General features: G+C 45.5%; 1 protein-coding gene across 1 annotated transcript in view; it reads right to left on the minus strand.

Annotated features, from left to right (window-relative positions):
- TLR7 (toll like receptor 7) overlaps positions 1-10,522 on the minus strand; it is a 20,360-nt gene extending 9,838 nt beyond the window's left edge. Inside the window, exons 1-2 of the mRNA XM_007455055.1 lie at positions 10,373-10,522; positions 9,910-10,010 (exon numbers count right to left, since the gene is read on the minus strand). Of these exons, the coding sequence (XP_007455117.1) occupies positions 9,910-9,912 (3 nt within the window). The 5' untranslated portion in view covers positions 9,913-10,010; positions 10,373-10,522. The remainder of the gene's footprint in view (positions 1-9,909; positions 10,011-10,372) is intronic.
- Positions 10,523-14,391: the final 3,869 nt, after the last annotated feature.

The following is a 14,391-nucleotide window of genomic DNA, read 5'->3' on the forward strand; positions in this document are numbered from 1 at the left end:
GGAATGGGAGGCTAACTTGAGCTCCAGTTCTGCAAGCAGGGATAGAAGGAAATGTAGCTTTGCTAAGTGAGGTTTTCTCTGCCTGCAGCCTAAACTCTAAAGATGATTAAGACTTCCTTAATTTGGGGCCTTGTGGGGTTGAAAAAGCCAACTGCCTTACCCCAAACAACAGCAGATGTCACAGATACAGCTTGAAGAGGAAGTAAGCGTATGCTCTCATGCATTTTTCGAGCACTTTCCATTAAGCATTTTCTAGCAGACAGTGAACGCCAGTCCAGGGCCCAAAAAATCTGATTAAGAGTGTTGCCTTCCTCTTGACTCAGACAGCCTCTGGGAAGTTGATTAAATTCAGAGAGAAGAACGCTGAGAGAATACAGAATCTTTAGACTTAAATGGTCTAAAGCTGCTCTGGCCAATGTGATAGCCACCAGTCACATGCGGTTGTTTACATTTAAATGAATTAAAATTAAGTGCAATTTTGAAATTCAGTTCCTCAGTCACACTAACCATATTTCAAGGGCTCAAAGTCACATCAGGCTCATGGCTACCGTGTTCGAGCATATGCAGATACGGGAACATTTTCCATCACTGTAGAAAGTTCTATTAGACAGTGTTGCTCAGGGCCAGGGCTTGGCAAACTTCTTCTGTAAAGGGCCAGACAGCCAATACCGTAGACCAAATTGAGGCTGTTATGTGGCTACTTAAGTAACTATTTAGAACACAACGAATTAAGGTGGTCAGAACCATTCTTACCTCACAAAATCAGGTGGTGGGACAGATTTGGTCCACAGCTCACAGTTTCCAGGCCCCTGGTCTAGACAAAACCTTCCACTTGCACACGGAATTAGCTCTTAAGATCCAGGCGACTCAGATACAGAGCTGGCCCTCAGCCATCCTGCTAGCCTACCTTTCCAGGGGTCTTGGTATCCACTCACCCATCGCCCCCTCTAGATGCTAAACACTCTGAGGTTCACGGACTTGTCTTTACTTCTGGTGATGATGCCTGCCACCTCCTGAGCACAAGATAAGTATCTGCTGAGTAAATCAAGACTTTGAACATTCTTAAAATCCCATGGAAGGCTCCATGATCATAAATAGTAAAGTCTTTCCAAAGATCAGATTTTTGAAAAGGGGACGAGGAGAGACCAGGAGGGTTGGGGGCCTCTAAAAGAAGGGTTGAAATGGGAAGAGAGCCACAGAGGACAAGGGGATGCAGTCAGAGGGAGGCTGCGGGAAGCAGACCCGCAGAAGAGCTCTAGGCCATCTGCTTTCTCAGAAGTTCTGCCCCCTTGTGCCCGAAACCCTGGTGAGAGCACAGAGCTCATTTGTCTCTCCTGGGAACAGGCACAGCCAGCACGGGACTGTCCCTGTCTTATACTCAGTCGTTGAGTCCCAGCCCAAATGGCCCTTGGAACGCTGTATGCAAGGCAAGCCTTCTCTCGGCTCTGCGCAGGCTGCCAGGAACTCACAGATGGACCCTGATCAAGCAGGTGAGGAAGAAACCTGAGTCAATGAACAAAGCCTTTCTAAATTTGTTATTTACAGAGAAATAATACCTCTGAGGCTTAAGAACGAAAAGATATTCTTGAGAAGATGATTTTAAAATGTGAAATATTCCTTTATTCCCATGGAAATTTCTCCTTTCAAACCATGGGCAGCTACCTGCTTCAGACTGAAGCTAGGACCTTCGCTTCCACTAATGCTATTTTCAAATGTAAGCGTTCGTTCAGCATAACGCCAGGCCTCTTTTTTTTTCATTTCATACAAATAATCCACGTTATTTTGGTTTTTTGCTTTTTTGGCAGTGATTGCCCAAAACATAAGTCTTTCAGGAATTTGATTTGTAAAATAGCATAATACACCATAATAGGCCCGGCTTTAGTCATGAATCATAGCTAATTACACATGCAAATACACTGGGTAAATTTGGATGCTCAATTTGTGAGCTAATTATGGTAAAAATGGGAATGTTTGATTCTGTATGCACAGGTGTTCTGTTCTCTCAATAAATCTCCTCCATGCAAGGCACTATGTTAGATGCAGTAGGGGAATGATAATGAGTTAGACACCATTCCTGCCCAATTGGGAACCAAATTCCTCCACTGCTGCGTCTCAGAGACCGTGCATATTCCCAAGCAGAGAACTCTCTGCTTTCAGGGAAATCCACGGCAGGGGAGAAAGAAGAGTTTGTGGGATGGGGGCTAGTCAGGCCTAAAGGTAATGCTGCCTGCCCACCCTTCAAACAGAAGCTTGAATACACAACCCTCTGAAGAGGCGACACGGGTCCCCTTAGATGCCTCATTTTTGTGGCAGGACTCTATTCAAAAGGGTATTCTCCTGATGCGAGATCCATTTTAGATTCCTGCTAGAATGTCTACGGTTGTAGAGCTATGACTCCCAACAGGAAAACACACGGACTTAGATGAGTCTAACTTTGAGCTTTGCTGACTGTTTTTAGCTTCAAGACTTTGCAAGCTCCTGACATGGATGCAATCTGAGGACACAGAAGGACAGATGGCAGGAGGGAGGAAATGAGCTTCAGTGGTTTGAGTTTTGCAACAAGTTAGAGGAAGACCAGGATTAGTCTGACTTCTCAGGTTTATGTATTCTGGGGCTTAGCTCCTGTGAACTCAAAGTCAGATCAGGAGTCAGCCTAGAGATTATCATACTAAGTGAAGTAAGACAAATATCATATGATACATGTAGAATCTCAAAAAATGATACAAATGAACTTATTTACAAAATAGAAACAGACTCACAGACATAGGAAACGAACTTATGGTTCGTTTGGGAAAGGGGGGAGGGATAAATTGGGAGCAGCGGATTAACAGATGCAGACTACTATACATAAAATAGATAAACAAAAAGGACCTACTGCAGAGCGCAGGGAACTCTACTCAATATTCTGTGATAACCTACAATGGAATAGAATGAAAAAAGAATATAGATACACACACACATATGTATGTATGTATAACCGAATCACTGGGCTGTACACCTGAAACTAACACAATATTGTAAATCAACTATACTTCAATAAAAAATAAATACAACTTAAACTTAAAGAAAGTCAACCGCTCTGATGAACACCTACTGACTGAATTCTCCTAAACCTTGACTTTCTCATCTACACACTATGGGCACTGAAGCTAACTGACCTCAGCGCTCCTTCCTAGACCCCCAGAACCTCAGGCTGCTGTTCTTTCACAACGGTCTAAGCAGGGCTTCACTGGTGGCGCAGTGGTTAAGAATCCACCTGCCTATTGTAAAAAGTGCTGCAATGAACACTGTGGTGCTCGTCTCTTTTTGAATTATGGTTTTCTCAGGGTATATGCCCAGTAGTGGGGCGGCTGGGTCATATGGTAGTTCTGTTTTTGGTTTCTTAAGGAACCTCCATACTGGTCTCCATAATGGCTGTGCCAATTTACATTCCCCGCAACAGTGCAAGAGGGTTCCCTTTTCTCCACACCGTCTCCAGCATTTATTGTTTGTAGATTTTTTGATGATGGCCTTTCTGACTGGTGTCAGGTGATAGCTCACTGTAGTTTCGACGTGCATTTCCCTAATAATTAGTGATGTTGAGCATCTTTTCATGTGTTTGTTGGCAATCTGTATATCTTCATATATACACTACCAAATGTAAAATAGATTGCTAGTGGAAAACAGCTGCATAGCACAGGGAGATCAGCTTGGTGCTTTGCAACCACCTAGAGGGGTGGGATAGGGAGGGTGGGAGGGTGACGCAAGAGGGAGGGGATACGGGGATATACGTATGCATATAGCTGATTCACTTCGTTATACAGCAGAAACTAACAGAACATTGTAAAGCAATCATACTCCAATAAAGATGTTTTAAAAAAAAAAAGGCCAAAAAAGAATCCGCCTGTCAACACAGGGGACACGGGTTCGAGCCCTTGGCCGGGAAGATCCCCCATGCCGCGGAGCAACTAAGCCCGTGCGCCACAACTACTGAGCCTGCGCTCTAGAGCCCGTGAGGCACAACTACTGAGCCCAGGTGCCACAACTACCGAAGCCCGCGCGCCTGGAGCCCGTGCTCCGCAACAAGAGAAGCCACCGCAATGAGAAGCCCACGCACAGCAACAAAGAGTAGCCCCTGCTCGTCGCAACCAGAGAAAGCCCGCGCGCAGCAACGAAGACCCAACGCAGCCAAAAATAAATAAAATAAATCAATTTAAAAAACAAAGAAGGAGGGGCTCCAGGCCCACGCCGAGGATGCCTACAGGGCCTAGTCGGCCATCCCAACAAGGAGCGGCAGGCCGATCCATTGCAAGGTTTTCAGCCAAAGAGTGCTACGGTCTGACTTCATGTTAGAAGGATCATGCTGGTTGCTGTGTTGAAAGAGACAACGAGGGGGAGGGCGGAAGCGTGGAGACCAGGCAAGAGGCTATTACAGTAATTCAAGCAAAAGCCCCAGCTGGCAAGGGTGGAGGTGGTGAGAACTTGCCAGATACTGGATAGATTCTGAAGGTGAAGCCAAAGCAAATATGACTTCCAAGTTCTTGGAAGCATGTGAGGGGAGGAGCTGCCGGCAGCAAACATTTCTGGGAACAAAGATACCGGTGGTAGTTCCCGGGGCCAAGAGGGTCAAGAGGATATATTTGAGGATGCCAAGCATAACAGCATGTTGTAATGCTGGTGAGAGTGCGGAAGAAACTTCCCCAAAGCCCCCATCGTTAATAATAATGCCGACGAAGATGCAGGAGAGACAGGGGAGGAAAGCAGGGAGGTGACCCAGCGCACTAGCGGGGAGACTTGGCTTTGGCCAGGGTTATAAAGATTCCATCCTTAGTATAAGAGTCCGCAAATTGGTTGCCCTGTCTCCCATCCTCCTTGGAGCCCGGGCAGGCTTTTCTCCGTATCTGGAAGAGAGCAGCCGAAGAAGCGAGGCTGCAGGACTTGCCAGGCTGCGACAGAACAGGTGTGAGAGTCTCCACCTCGCCAAGCACCCCTTCTCTCCCAATCTCTTTGTCTCCCTCTCCACTTGAACTGGAGCTCTGAGCCACCAGCCTTGGAAGAAGCCCGGGGACAGCACAGCTGCCACACTGGAGAGACCACATGCATACAGAGGCAGCCCGCAGCTGTGGAGTCTCCCCATCCAGGCACCAGACCTGTGCGGGGGTGAGTCCAGCCCCAGACACCAACTGCAAGTGGCGGACACACCCAGCGCCAGAGCCGCCTCAGTGAACCCAGTCAACCCGTGGGCCCGCCACACATAACACTCCAGGACAGTGGTGGTATCAAGCCAGTGGGTTTTGGGGGGATCTGCTACACGATGCTGGGTAACTGGACAGGAGGTCAGGCAGGATGGGTGGGTGCAGAAGCTCTAGGCGGGCTCACAAGCAGAGGGGAGCCGGTGGGCCATCTCTTCCAATTCTCTGATGCACTCGGGGAAGCAGGAAGCTGGGTTATCAGCTAAGAGTGAGCAGCCGGCACGAGGGGCTGGGGGTAGAAGAGAGGGGAAGGTGGAGAGAGCCCTCCAGGAAGACGAAGTTGGGTGTGATTACCTGGTGGCAGGTAGAACCTCTCACCTTTCTGTATTGCATCGGTATTCCCCTTCTGGTCTTTATTATATAATTCTGCATGGCTATGATCTGGTTAGATTTAATGACTTGCAGCAAAATTCTTCTCCATCCTCCGCTCATCTACCCAGTAGCCAGTCTGAAGGCCAACATACCTGCGGGCTACGACGAGCCAGACTTCAGGGGACAACAGCTAGGTGCCCTCAGCTACTCCTCCCATTTATTTTTAAGATCACAGAGCAGAAAAAAAGCCACGTTGCCTGAGTTGAAAAGGAAGTGTTGGAATATGCATTTCTGGTAGAGGGAGTCACTGAAACCAAGCTACGGAAGCAAAGGATGTCATGGCGCAGTGGGGATCCCGTAAATGGATGGGCTGCGTTGAACCAGAGGTGATGGCCAACTGAAGAATCAGGAGAAAGAAACCTGGAAGAGGCAAGGAGTGGGGAGCAATTGTGGGAAACCCCTGAATTTGAATTCACTAACCTTTTGTCACGTTGCCATGACACTGAATTGTTTGAGAACTAGATGTGCATTGTATATATCACCCTAGGGGCTAACGGAGGGCAGAGAATAAGGGAAGTTATGTGCTATTGTTTTATAGGCCAGCCTCCACTGGGAATTTCCCTAAAGGACTTATGACCAAATATCCCCTTTTTGCAAATTTTGAAATATTCCTAATTATAGGCTAACCTCTGTAAAATGTAATTACCATGGACATCAAAGTTTCATTATATAACAACCAAAAAATTAAGTACAAGGATATAACCCACTTACTTAAATAAAGAGACTTATCATTTCCCTTCTACCATTTTAGCCCAACAGACCTAGCTTTCAAAATAAAAGAGTAAAATGATATAAAGTAGTCTTACATAAATTAGGAACTCAACAGCTACTATGCATCACAACAGGCACCAAAGACCGTAAGATATTAAATCTTACTTGACATTATACCCTATCCCCCTGTTTACATAAATCACAATTGGCACATTTTTTTGTAATGGGCCAGTCAGTAAATATTTTGTTTTGCAGAGGCCACATGGTCTCTGTCACAACTACTCAGATTCGTCCCTGCAGCGCAAAAGCAGTTATAGACAATATGTAAACAAATACACTAACAATAAAGCTATTGTGGGCACAAAAATTTGACTTTAATATAACTTTTATGGGCCACAAAATACTATCTTCCTTCGACTTTTTCAATCATTTAAAGAGATAAAAAAATTCTTAGTTTGTGGGCTATACAAAAACAGGTGGCAGGCTGGCTATGACCCATGGCCATCATTGGCTATCCCAGGCCTAAACTTTGGTGGGCTTCAGAGATATCAATGATCTATTCGTGGGGTGCAAGGACACTGGTTGGTTCATCTGTAACGACTGTTTTTCTTTTTTTTTTTTTTTTTTAATATTACCTTTTTTTTTTTTTTGGTCGTACGCGGGCCTCTCACTGCTGTGGCCTCTCCCGTTGCGGAGCACAGGCTCCGGACGCGCAGGCTCAGAGGCCATGCCTCACGGGCCCAGCCGCTCCGCGGCATGTGGGATCTTCCCGGACCGGGGCACGAACCCGCGTCCCCTGCATCGGCAGGCGGACTCTCAACCACTGCGCCACCAGGGGAGCCCTGTAACGACTGTTTTTAATTTCAACACCATCTTCCCTACTTTTAAACCATCAATTTTGATTAATTTAGTAAACGAATTCCTTATTATCTCTTTGGCGATGAAGCAATTTGCTACAGTTAACTACTGTTATTTTGGCATGTTCCCTCTAACACTCATGCCCCCATTCCTGCATCTATTTCACACAGTGAGAAGCAGTTCAGTACTAGCGGGGGCTTCGTCAGTGGAAGGGTTTGATTGTAAATCTTTATTCTGCCACCTGAGCGCTCTCTGACTTTGGTGAATCACTTTCCCTCCTGAGCCTCTGATTTCTCAACTGTCAAACGGTTAGAACGCAGGGCTCTCTTGCGAAACTATTAAGAAAAATAGGTAACCCATTTACTCAGGCAAACTGTCATCACAGATTAACCAACATTTAGTAAGTGTCTAGTATGTGCATTAAGAACATCAGGAATATACAATACTTAATTTCTAGCTTGCTTTTTCCATTTACCATTAATTATATCATGAGTATTTTCTTATGTCATTCACTATTCTTTTAAGAAATATGATTTGATGGTTACGTAACATTCCACTTAATGGGTGGACCACAATTAATTAACCCCTTCCCAACACTGGACGTGAGATATTCTTTTTGCCATATGCTGCACAGACTATCTTCGTAAATTGTTTGTCACATACCTGATTGTTTCTTTAAGAGTTTCTAGAAGTGGAGTTTCCACATCAAAGGGTCTGACCTATAAGTATTCATAAGATTGCATAATTTTCCTATGCTTTTTGGTCTTTTCTATTTCTTCTTTTTTTTTTTTTTTTTTTTTTTTTTTTGTTGTATGCGGGCCTCTCACTGCTGTGTCCTCTCCCGTTGTGGAGCACAGACTCCGGACGCGCAGGCTCAGCGGCCAGCAGGCCTCTCACTGTTGTGGCCTCTCCCGTGGCAGAGCACAGGCTCCGGACGTGCAGGCCCAGCGGCCATCACTCACGGGCCCAGCCGCTCCGCAGCATGTGGGATCCTCCCTGACCGGGGCACGAACCCGCGTCCCCCGCATCGGCAGGCGGACTCCCAACCACTGCGCCACCAGGGAAGCCCTATTTCTTCTTTTAAAAGTTGTTTTCATGTCTTTCCTTATAAAAGATATCCCAATTGTTTTTCAGGAGTAAATTATCATAATTGAAGCCCACGGTGACTGACTGTGTCCCGGGTGGAAGTGTGTGCCGGGCCAGCTTGGTCGAGGTAGAGCAGAGGGGTCTCACTACCAGAGTCGAGCTGCCCAGCCAAGACCACAAGCTCTTACCCTCTTGAAGCCCCAGCTCCCTCATCTCTGCCTCACAAGGCTGCTTGGAGGGTGAAATCGACACAGAGACATCCAGCCCTTAGCATGATGCTCAGTTTGTAGTAAGTGGTCAATAAATGTGAGCTCTCTTTATTACGATCAACCCTACCATGCCATCCCTCAAGGGGCAAAGGCAGATGCGGGCATGGGTTTGCCTAAAAATAGACATCTGCGTTTCTAGGAAATGAAACTTTAAGCGGTTGCTTCTTTTGTAACATAGGGCCCTGTGGTTAACTCTTCATTAGACCTTAGGCACGAAATGAGCCCAGGCGCCAACATTCAGATCTAGAAGTCAGAGTGGGTTCCTGGTGCAGGCACTCCATTGTGTCTAATTGGGGTGACAAAATAATTTCAAGAAAAGGTCACTGATGTCTTTTTGTGAAGAACTTTGGGCATACCTAATAACGCACAGCACTTGCAAAGGATTTGAACATATATTTTGTTATCTGAGCCCCTGCAATGGCCCTGCAAGGCAACTGGAGAGGTACAGTAATGCTCATTTTATAGCCAAAAAAAGTTGAGCTTCAGAGGGCTGGAGGTGATACGCCCAAGGTCCCCCAGCTAGCGACTGGGAGAGCCAGCACTGACAGACTCTCTCCTCGACTAAACTTTAGTCAGGCTTATCTAAGTCACTAGGCCTTGATTTGGGGGCTTTTGTGCCCATGTGGCCAGTTTTAGCAAGAATCCTGTTAGGTCAGTTCAGCCAGAATCCCTCACCACGCTATCTGATCATCCCTGCTATCTGATCAAGTCTTTCATCCCTACCATCCCCCTAATGGTGATGATATCCCATCTCCCTGGCCTGCTTTCAGCAAGAAGCCTGTCAGGTCGGTCCAGCCAGAATGCCCCCTAACCCTGATGTTTCCTCTGTTCCTGGCCTATAAATCCCCACGTGTCTCCGCTGTATGTGGTACTGAGCCCAGTCCTGTACTAAGGTCCCGTTTCCCCGACTGCTTTACGTCCGGTCCGCTTCTGCTTTTCTGTGACCGTACGCGAGCCCAGGCTCCTGTATTCCTACTCCTGCCCGTTTGCCCCTGCTGCCACACACACATACTCGTTCAGACGCCACCAAACGCTAAAAAAAGCAGAAAGGAACTTCAGTGATTTCTACGGTTTTAAAGCCGAAAAGGTGAGGTGAAAAAAGTTAGACCCATAGAAGCTATTTCCCCAATTCAAACATCCACTCTTCCTCAGCGTGGGGACGCAGTAACTCCTGTCGGAAGTTGCACAGAGCAAGTATTGATTAAGCTGAAATTACAAAAGACCCCCATGATTAATCTTGATTGTGAAAGATCATGGAAGAAGTTTTCCTCAGCAAATAACCGAAGTACAGATACTCAAACATCTCTCTTGCCGGCCGGTTTCAGTTCTTCCCACAAAAAATGACAGATAACACTTTTCAGGGATCTCTTAGCTGTCCTTACCATTTCTAGTCTTCTTCCAAAATGAAACAGAGAGGTCTGGTTGAAGAGAGCAGAGCATGAGAGGTGTCAAGATCAGCCTGAGGTGGACCCAATAGCATCAACTAAGGTAAAGAGAAAACGCCAAACTTTACATTTCAGAGACAGCAAAGTACTGAAGCTTCCAAGCGTGCTGGGAACATGGCTCTAAGACACGCTGCTGAAAACACCTATTAATAGCATTTACTTCCTGAAAGTTATCTAGACTAGAGACGCACTCCGGAAAACCATTTCTAACATTATTAAAAAATCTACTTTATCTTCGAAGAAATGACATGTGAGACTACAAAAACTCATTCGATTCTAAAAGAAATTGTCCTTTTGCATATGATTTGGGTTCCCTCTCTCCTCCCCTCCCCTCTCTCTGAGAATGGCTCATAGATCTAGTCATTTAAATGATCTGAGTTTATCCCAGCGTTGAAAATACCTTTCTCGGCTGCATGGAGTGATTCGAGGTCTGGAGTCTTCTGAAGTGAAGAGATAGGCTGCAGGAAACCTAGAGTCACAGAGACTCCAGGCTGCCAGCTGTGGAGTTTCCAAGTGCAAAGACAAGGTTAGGGGTTGGGGGGAGGAGCGTGAGTATTTAAGCCATCTCAGACGTGAGGTCTGCAGAAGCAGCAGCTTCCTCTTATTTCTACCACCACAGTCGGGGCAATGTCATGTCTAAATCCAAGCAACCTGGTTGATCGATCTCCTTTTTTCTGGGAGTTTCTCCATTTCAGCACTACCGCCATTTTTGGTGAGATGATTCTTTGTGGCATCGTAAGATGTTTAGCAGCATCCCTGACTTGAACCCGCTAGACGCCAGTAGCACTGCCCCTTGACAATCACAGATATCTCCAGACATTGCAAAATATCCCCTGCGGCGCAAAAGTGCCCCAGATTGAGGACCACTGTTCTACAAGTATCTTAGAGACACGCCTAAATTTCCCTCATTCTGTCTTAGGCCCAGCTGAAAGGGACTCTGGTTTCTAAGCAGGGGCAGAGCTTCCAGTTGGTTCCCTCACTTCAATGAAACGAGGGCAGCTGCACTCGCAGTCCAGGGCCATGTAAAACCTGCTTCTCAAAGTGGGGTTCCCGGGAGAATCGCTCCCTTCTGAACTGATTATTGGTGCCTTTTGGAGGTAGAGTCAAAATATCAGTAGTTACGTTTAAAGATCTTTAGTCCGCCTAGTCGCCCTGGAGAGAATTTGAAAATTGCCAAGTGTGTCACAAGAAAAACAGATGACAGCCATCAGGGTTAATCTACTGAATGGAAAAGTCAATAGTGCCCCAGATCAGCTGAAAAACTATTAGATACAATAATAAGTGATCTTTAGTGAGAGTTTATTATGAACCAGACACTGTTTTAACTGCCTAATATGTATGATCTCATTAAATACTAAAAAAATGAAGTAAATATCTTATTACCCTTTTTTTTTAAACAAATAATGGAACTAATGCAGAAAAGATACTGGACTTTCCCCAGGTCACATACCATGTAAGTGATAAGTCACACAAGCAAAAATCAAATGCCCTCTTAGCAAACCACTGTGCCACGCAAACAATATGTAAAAATCAATAGCTTTCTCACATATAAACAATAACTAATCCAGATGGATAATAGGAGAGATTCCACGCAAAACAGCAACAAAAATATGAAATACTTGGGAAGAAAACTGACGTGAAACACTTGCGAACGAAGCAGGTGATAGACGGGCAGGGGACAAGGATGCCTTACCTAGCAGGCTGCTTGCTAGGCATTTGCCCCTCAAATCCGTGCTCCATGCCTCCCCACCCGGCTCTGTGTCCCGAGAGGCTGAGCTGTACAAACTTCATCACTAGCTGGCAGATTTCCGGATGGGTTTGCCCAATGGGGAGAAAGGTCAGAGTATTTACCCCTGGGCTCCCTCCCTCTCCAATGCTGTGGGATGGCTGCCACCCTGCAATGATGCTCTGGTCAGGTGATGCTCCCCCCTCATGGCCACTCTTCCTGAATTCGACTAATTGTTCCTTCGCCTTGCCACTTGAAGCCTGTGACTGTGAAGACTCAACCCATGAAACGCCGCACCATTGTTGGGGATTTCCCTAAATCCTGTCCACACTGTCATGAATAGTCACTTTGCTAAACTCATCAATTTCTGACCCTGAGTGTGCCACTTGTTTTCTCTCAGGACCCTGGAAGATGCAAAGAAGATGTAAATAGATGAAGAGAAATAGACGGTTATTAGGGCTAGAGGTCACAGCTGGGCATTTTTCATTTATCACAAAGATTAGGGTTATGTTATCCATAAATGTCATCTCCTCTAGATAGTAAAGGGTACATGACCAGATATCTCTCATAAAAATGAGGCATTGGGTCTGACTGGGTTAAGACCCCTGGTAAGAATAGTCAGGTAACTTCTGAATGAAAAAGTAACAAAGGGAGGATTTCTCTTCTCGATCTGTAAACGCATCATAACCGCTGCATTGCCTACAATGGCATAGTGCCAGTACATCAGTGAAAAGGAGGAGAGAGCAAAGTTAAGTAAAAGCACACATGGGAGGGACTTCCCTGGTGGCGCAGTGGTTAAGAATCTGCCTGCCAATGCAGGGGACACGGGTTCGAGCCCCGGTCCGAGAAGATCCCACATGCCGCGGATCAACTAAGCCCATGCGTCGCAACTACTGAGCCTGCGCTCTAGAGCTTGCGAGCCACAACTACTGAAGCCCGAGCACCTAGAGCCCGTGCGCCACAACTACTGAGCCCACGTGCCACAACTACTGAAGCCCACACGCCTAGAGCCCATGCTCCACAACAAGAGAAGCCACCGCAATGAAAAGCCCACACACCGCAGCCAAGAGTAGCCCCTGCTCGCCACAACTAGAGAGACAGCCCGCGCGCAGCAACAAAGACCCAACGGAGCCAAAAATAAAAATAAATTAATTTTTTAAAAAAGCACATATGGGACATTAAAGTCACATCAGTGGCAAAAGGAATTATTAAGATAAAGTTGGGCAACTGGCTTAAAGTTTAGAAAAAAATTAAGCTGTAGTCTTACCTTGTTTCTTACATCAAAATTAATTTCATATGGCTCAAAAATTTAAATGTAAGACACTGAACATTAAAAGTACTGGAAGAAACCACAGGTAAATATTTTTATAATCCTCAAGTGGGAAAGTCATTCTAAGTATGACAACAACAACAAACAAAGACCAACAGCAACGACCCCAGAGTCTGAAAGAAAACATCAAAAAATTTGACTACATAAAAATAAATCTGCTTACTCATCTATAAAGTGAGGGATGAGGCTGTGTGATCAAGTAAAGGCACATCCAGGTTTTATATGGTAAGATCCCAAGGGAATATGACACTATTATGCTTTCTTGTATTGTTATTTATCTTTGATTCTATCTGCTAGGTCCCCAATGATATTGCAGACCCCTTGAGTTAAGGATGCATTGTCCCCAGCATCTCGTCCAGAGTTGGTATTTAAAAATCATTCTTCATGATGATAAAAGTGAAAGTGATCATGAAAATAAGAATAATTTGATCACTTAGGTCAGTTTTGAGAAGGAGAGCTAGTCGTGGCCCCCGTGAGCTACCTGCATCTGGGTGACGTCGTGGGCCCAGGCCCCCCCAGGTTAGTTAGCTCAAGAGAAACGACTGGATGAAGAGGATAGAGTGCTTCTATTCATCTTGTGAGGACAGGCCTCTCATTGGCTGGGTTACCTCATACTAGGTTTTCTAGGTCTCACCGCATTTCTTTTTTTTCCTTTTAGATGGAAATAAAGAAGATTGAAAGGGCCCTTGGTGGGGAGTTAAGGTTTAGTAGAGGGTTGGTAAATTTAGGAAGCTGGGACATGCCAATATTAAAAGATTATTTGTTGTTTGTCTGAAGTTCAAATTTAATTGGGTATCCTGTATTTTATCCGGCAGTCCTAGTTTAGGGTCATATTTTAATCTAGGGAATTAAACACTGAAGGACTCCTAAGATTAAGTTACTGAAATTAAAAGGAAGTCCAGGCTTAAGTGGCATCCAGAGTGGTGGGTGAACAAGTATACAGCTGGGTACAGAAACCCCAGGTTTGAGCCCCATTGCTGCCATCTAACTCTGACATAGACATCAAAGGGGTTGAGTGGAAACTTAGTATCATATATACTCTCCTAAAGCTGTTGGGAACCTAAATAAATCCCTTAAATAAATTGCTCTAGTCCAGCTAATGCTGTGTTCCCAGCATGGGTAAGTATAACGTCTTAACGTTTCTCTATTTGGGCGAGCATGAGAATGCAAACAGGACCCCGAGGGCTTCCCCAATTTCTGTTGGCTGTTCCCACTCTTGGATGCTGAAAGTCAGGGTTGGCTTGAGGAAAAGGAGAGAGAACTTTAATGACAAGCATCATAGTATTTTTATAACAAGGCTGAAATGTTAACCCTTTCAGTTAGATACAACCATGAACGGTTTTCAAATAAAAATCTTTACTAG

The sequence above is a fragment of the Lipotes vexillifer genome, unplaced genomic scaffold (assembly GCF_000442215.2).
Source record: "Lipotes vexillifer unplaced genomic scaffold, Lipotes_vexillifer_v1.1 scaffold431, whole genome shotgun sequence".
Taxonomy (NCBI): domain Eukaryota; kingdom Metazoa; phylum Chordata; class Mammalia; order Artiodactyla; family Lipotidae; genus Lipotes; species Lipotes vexillifer.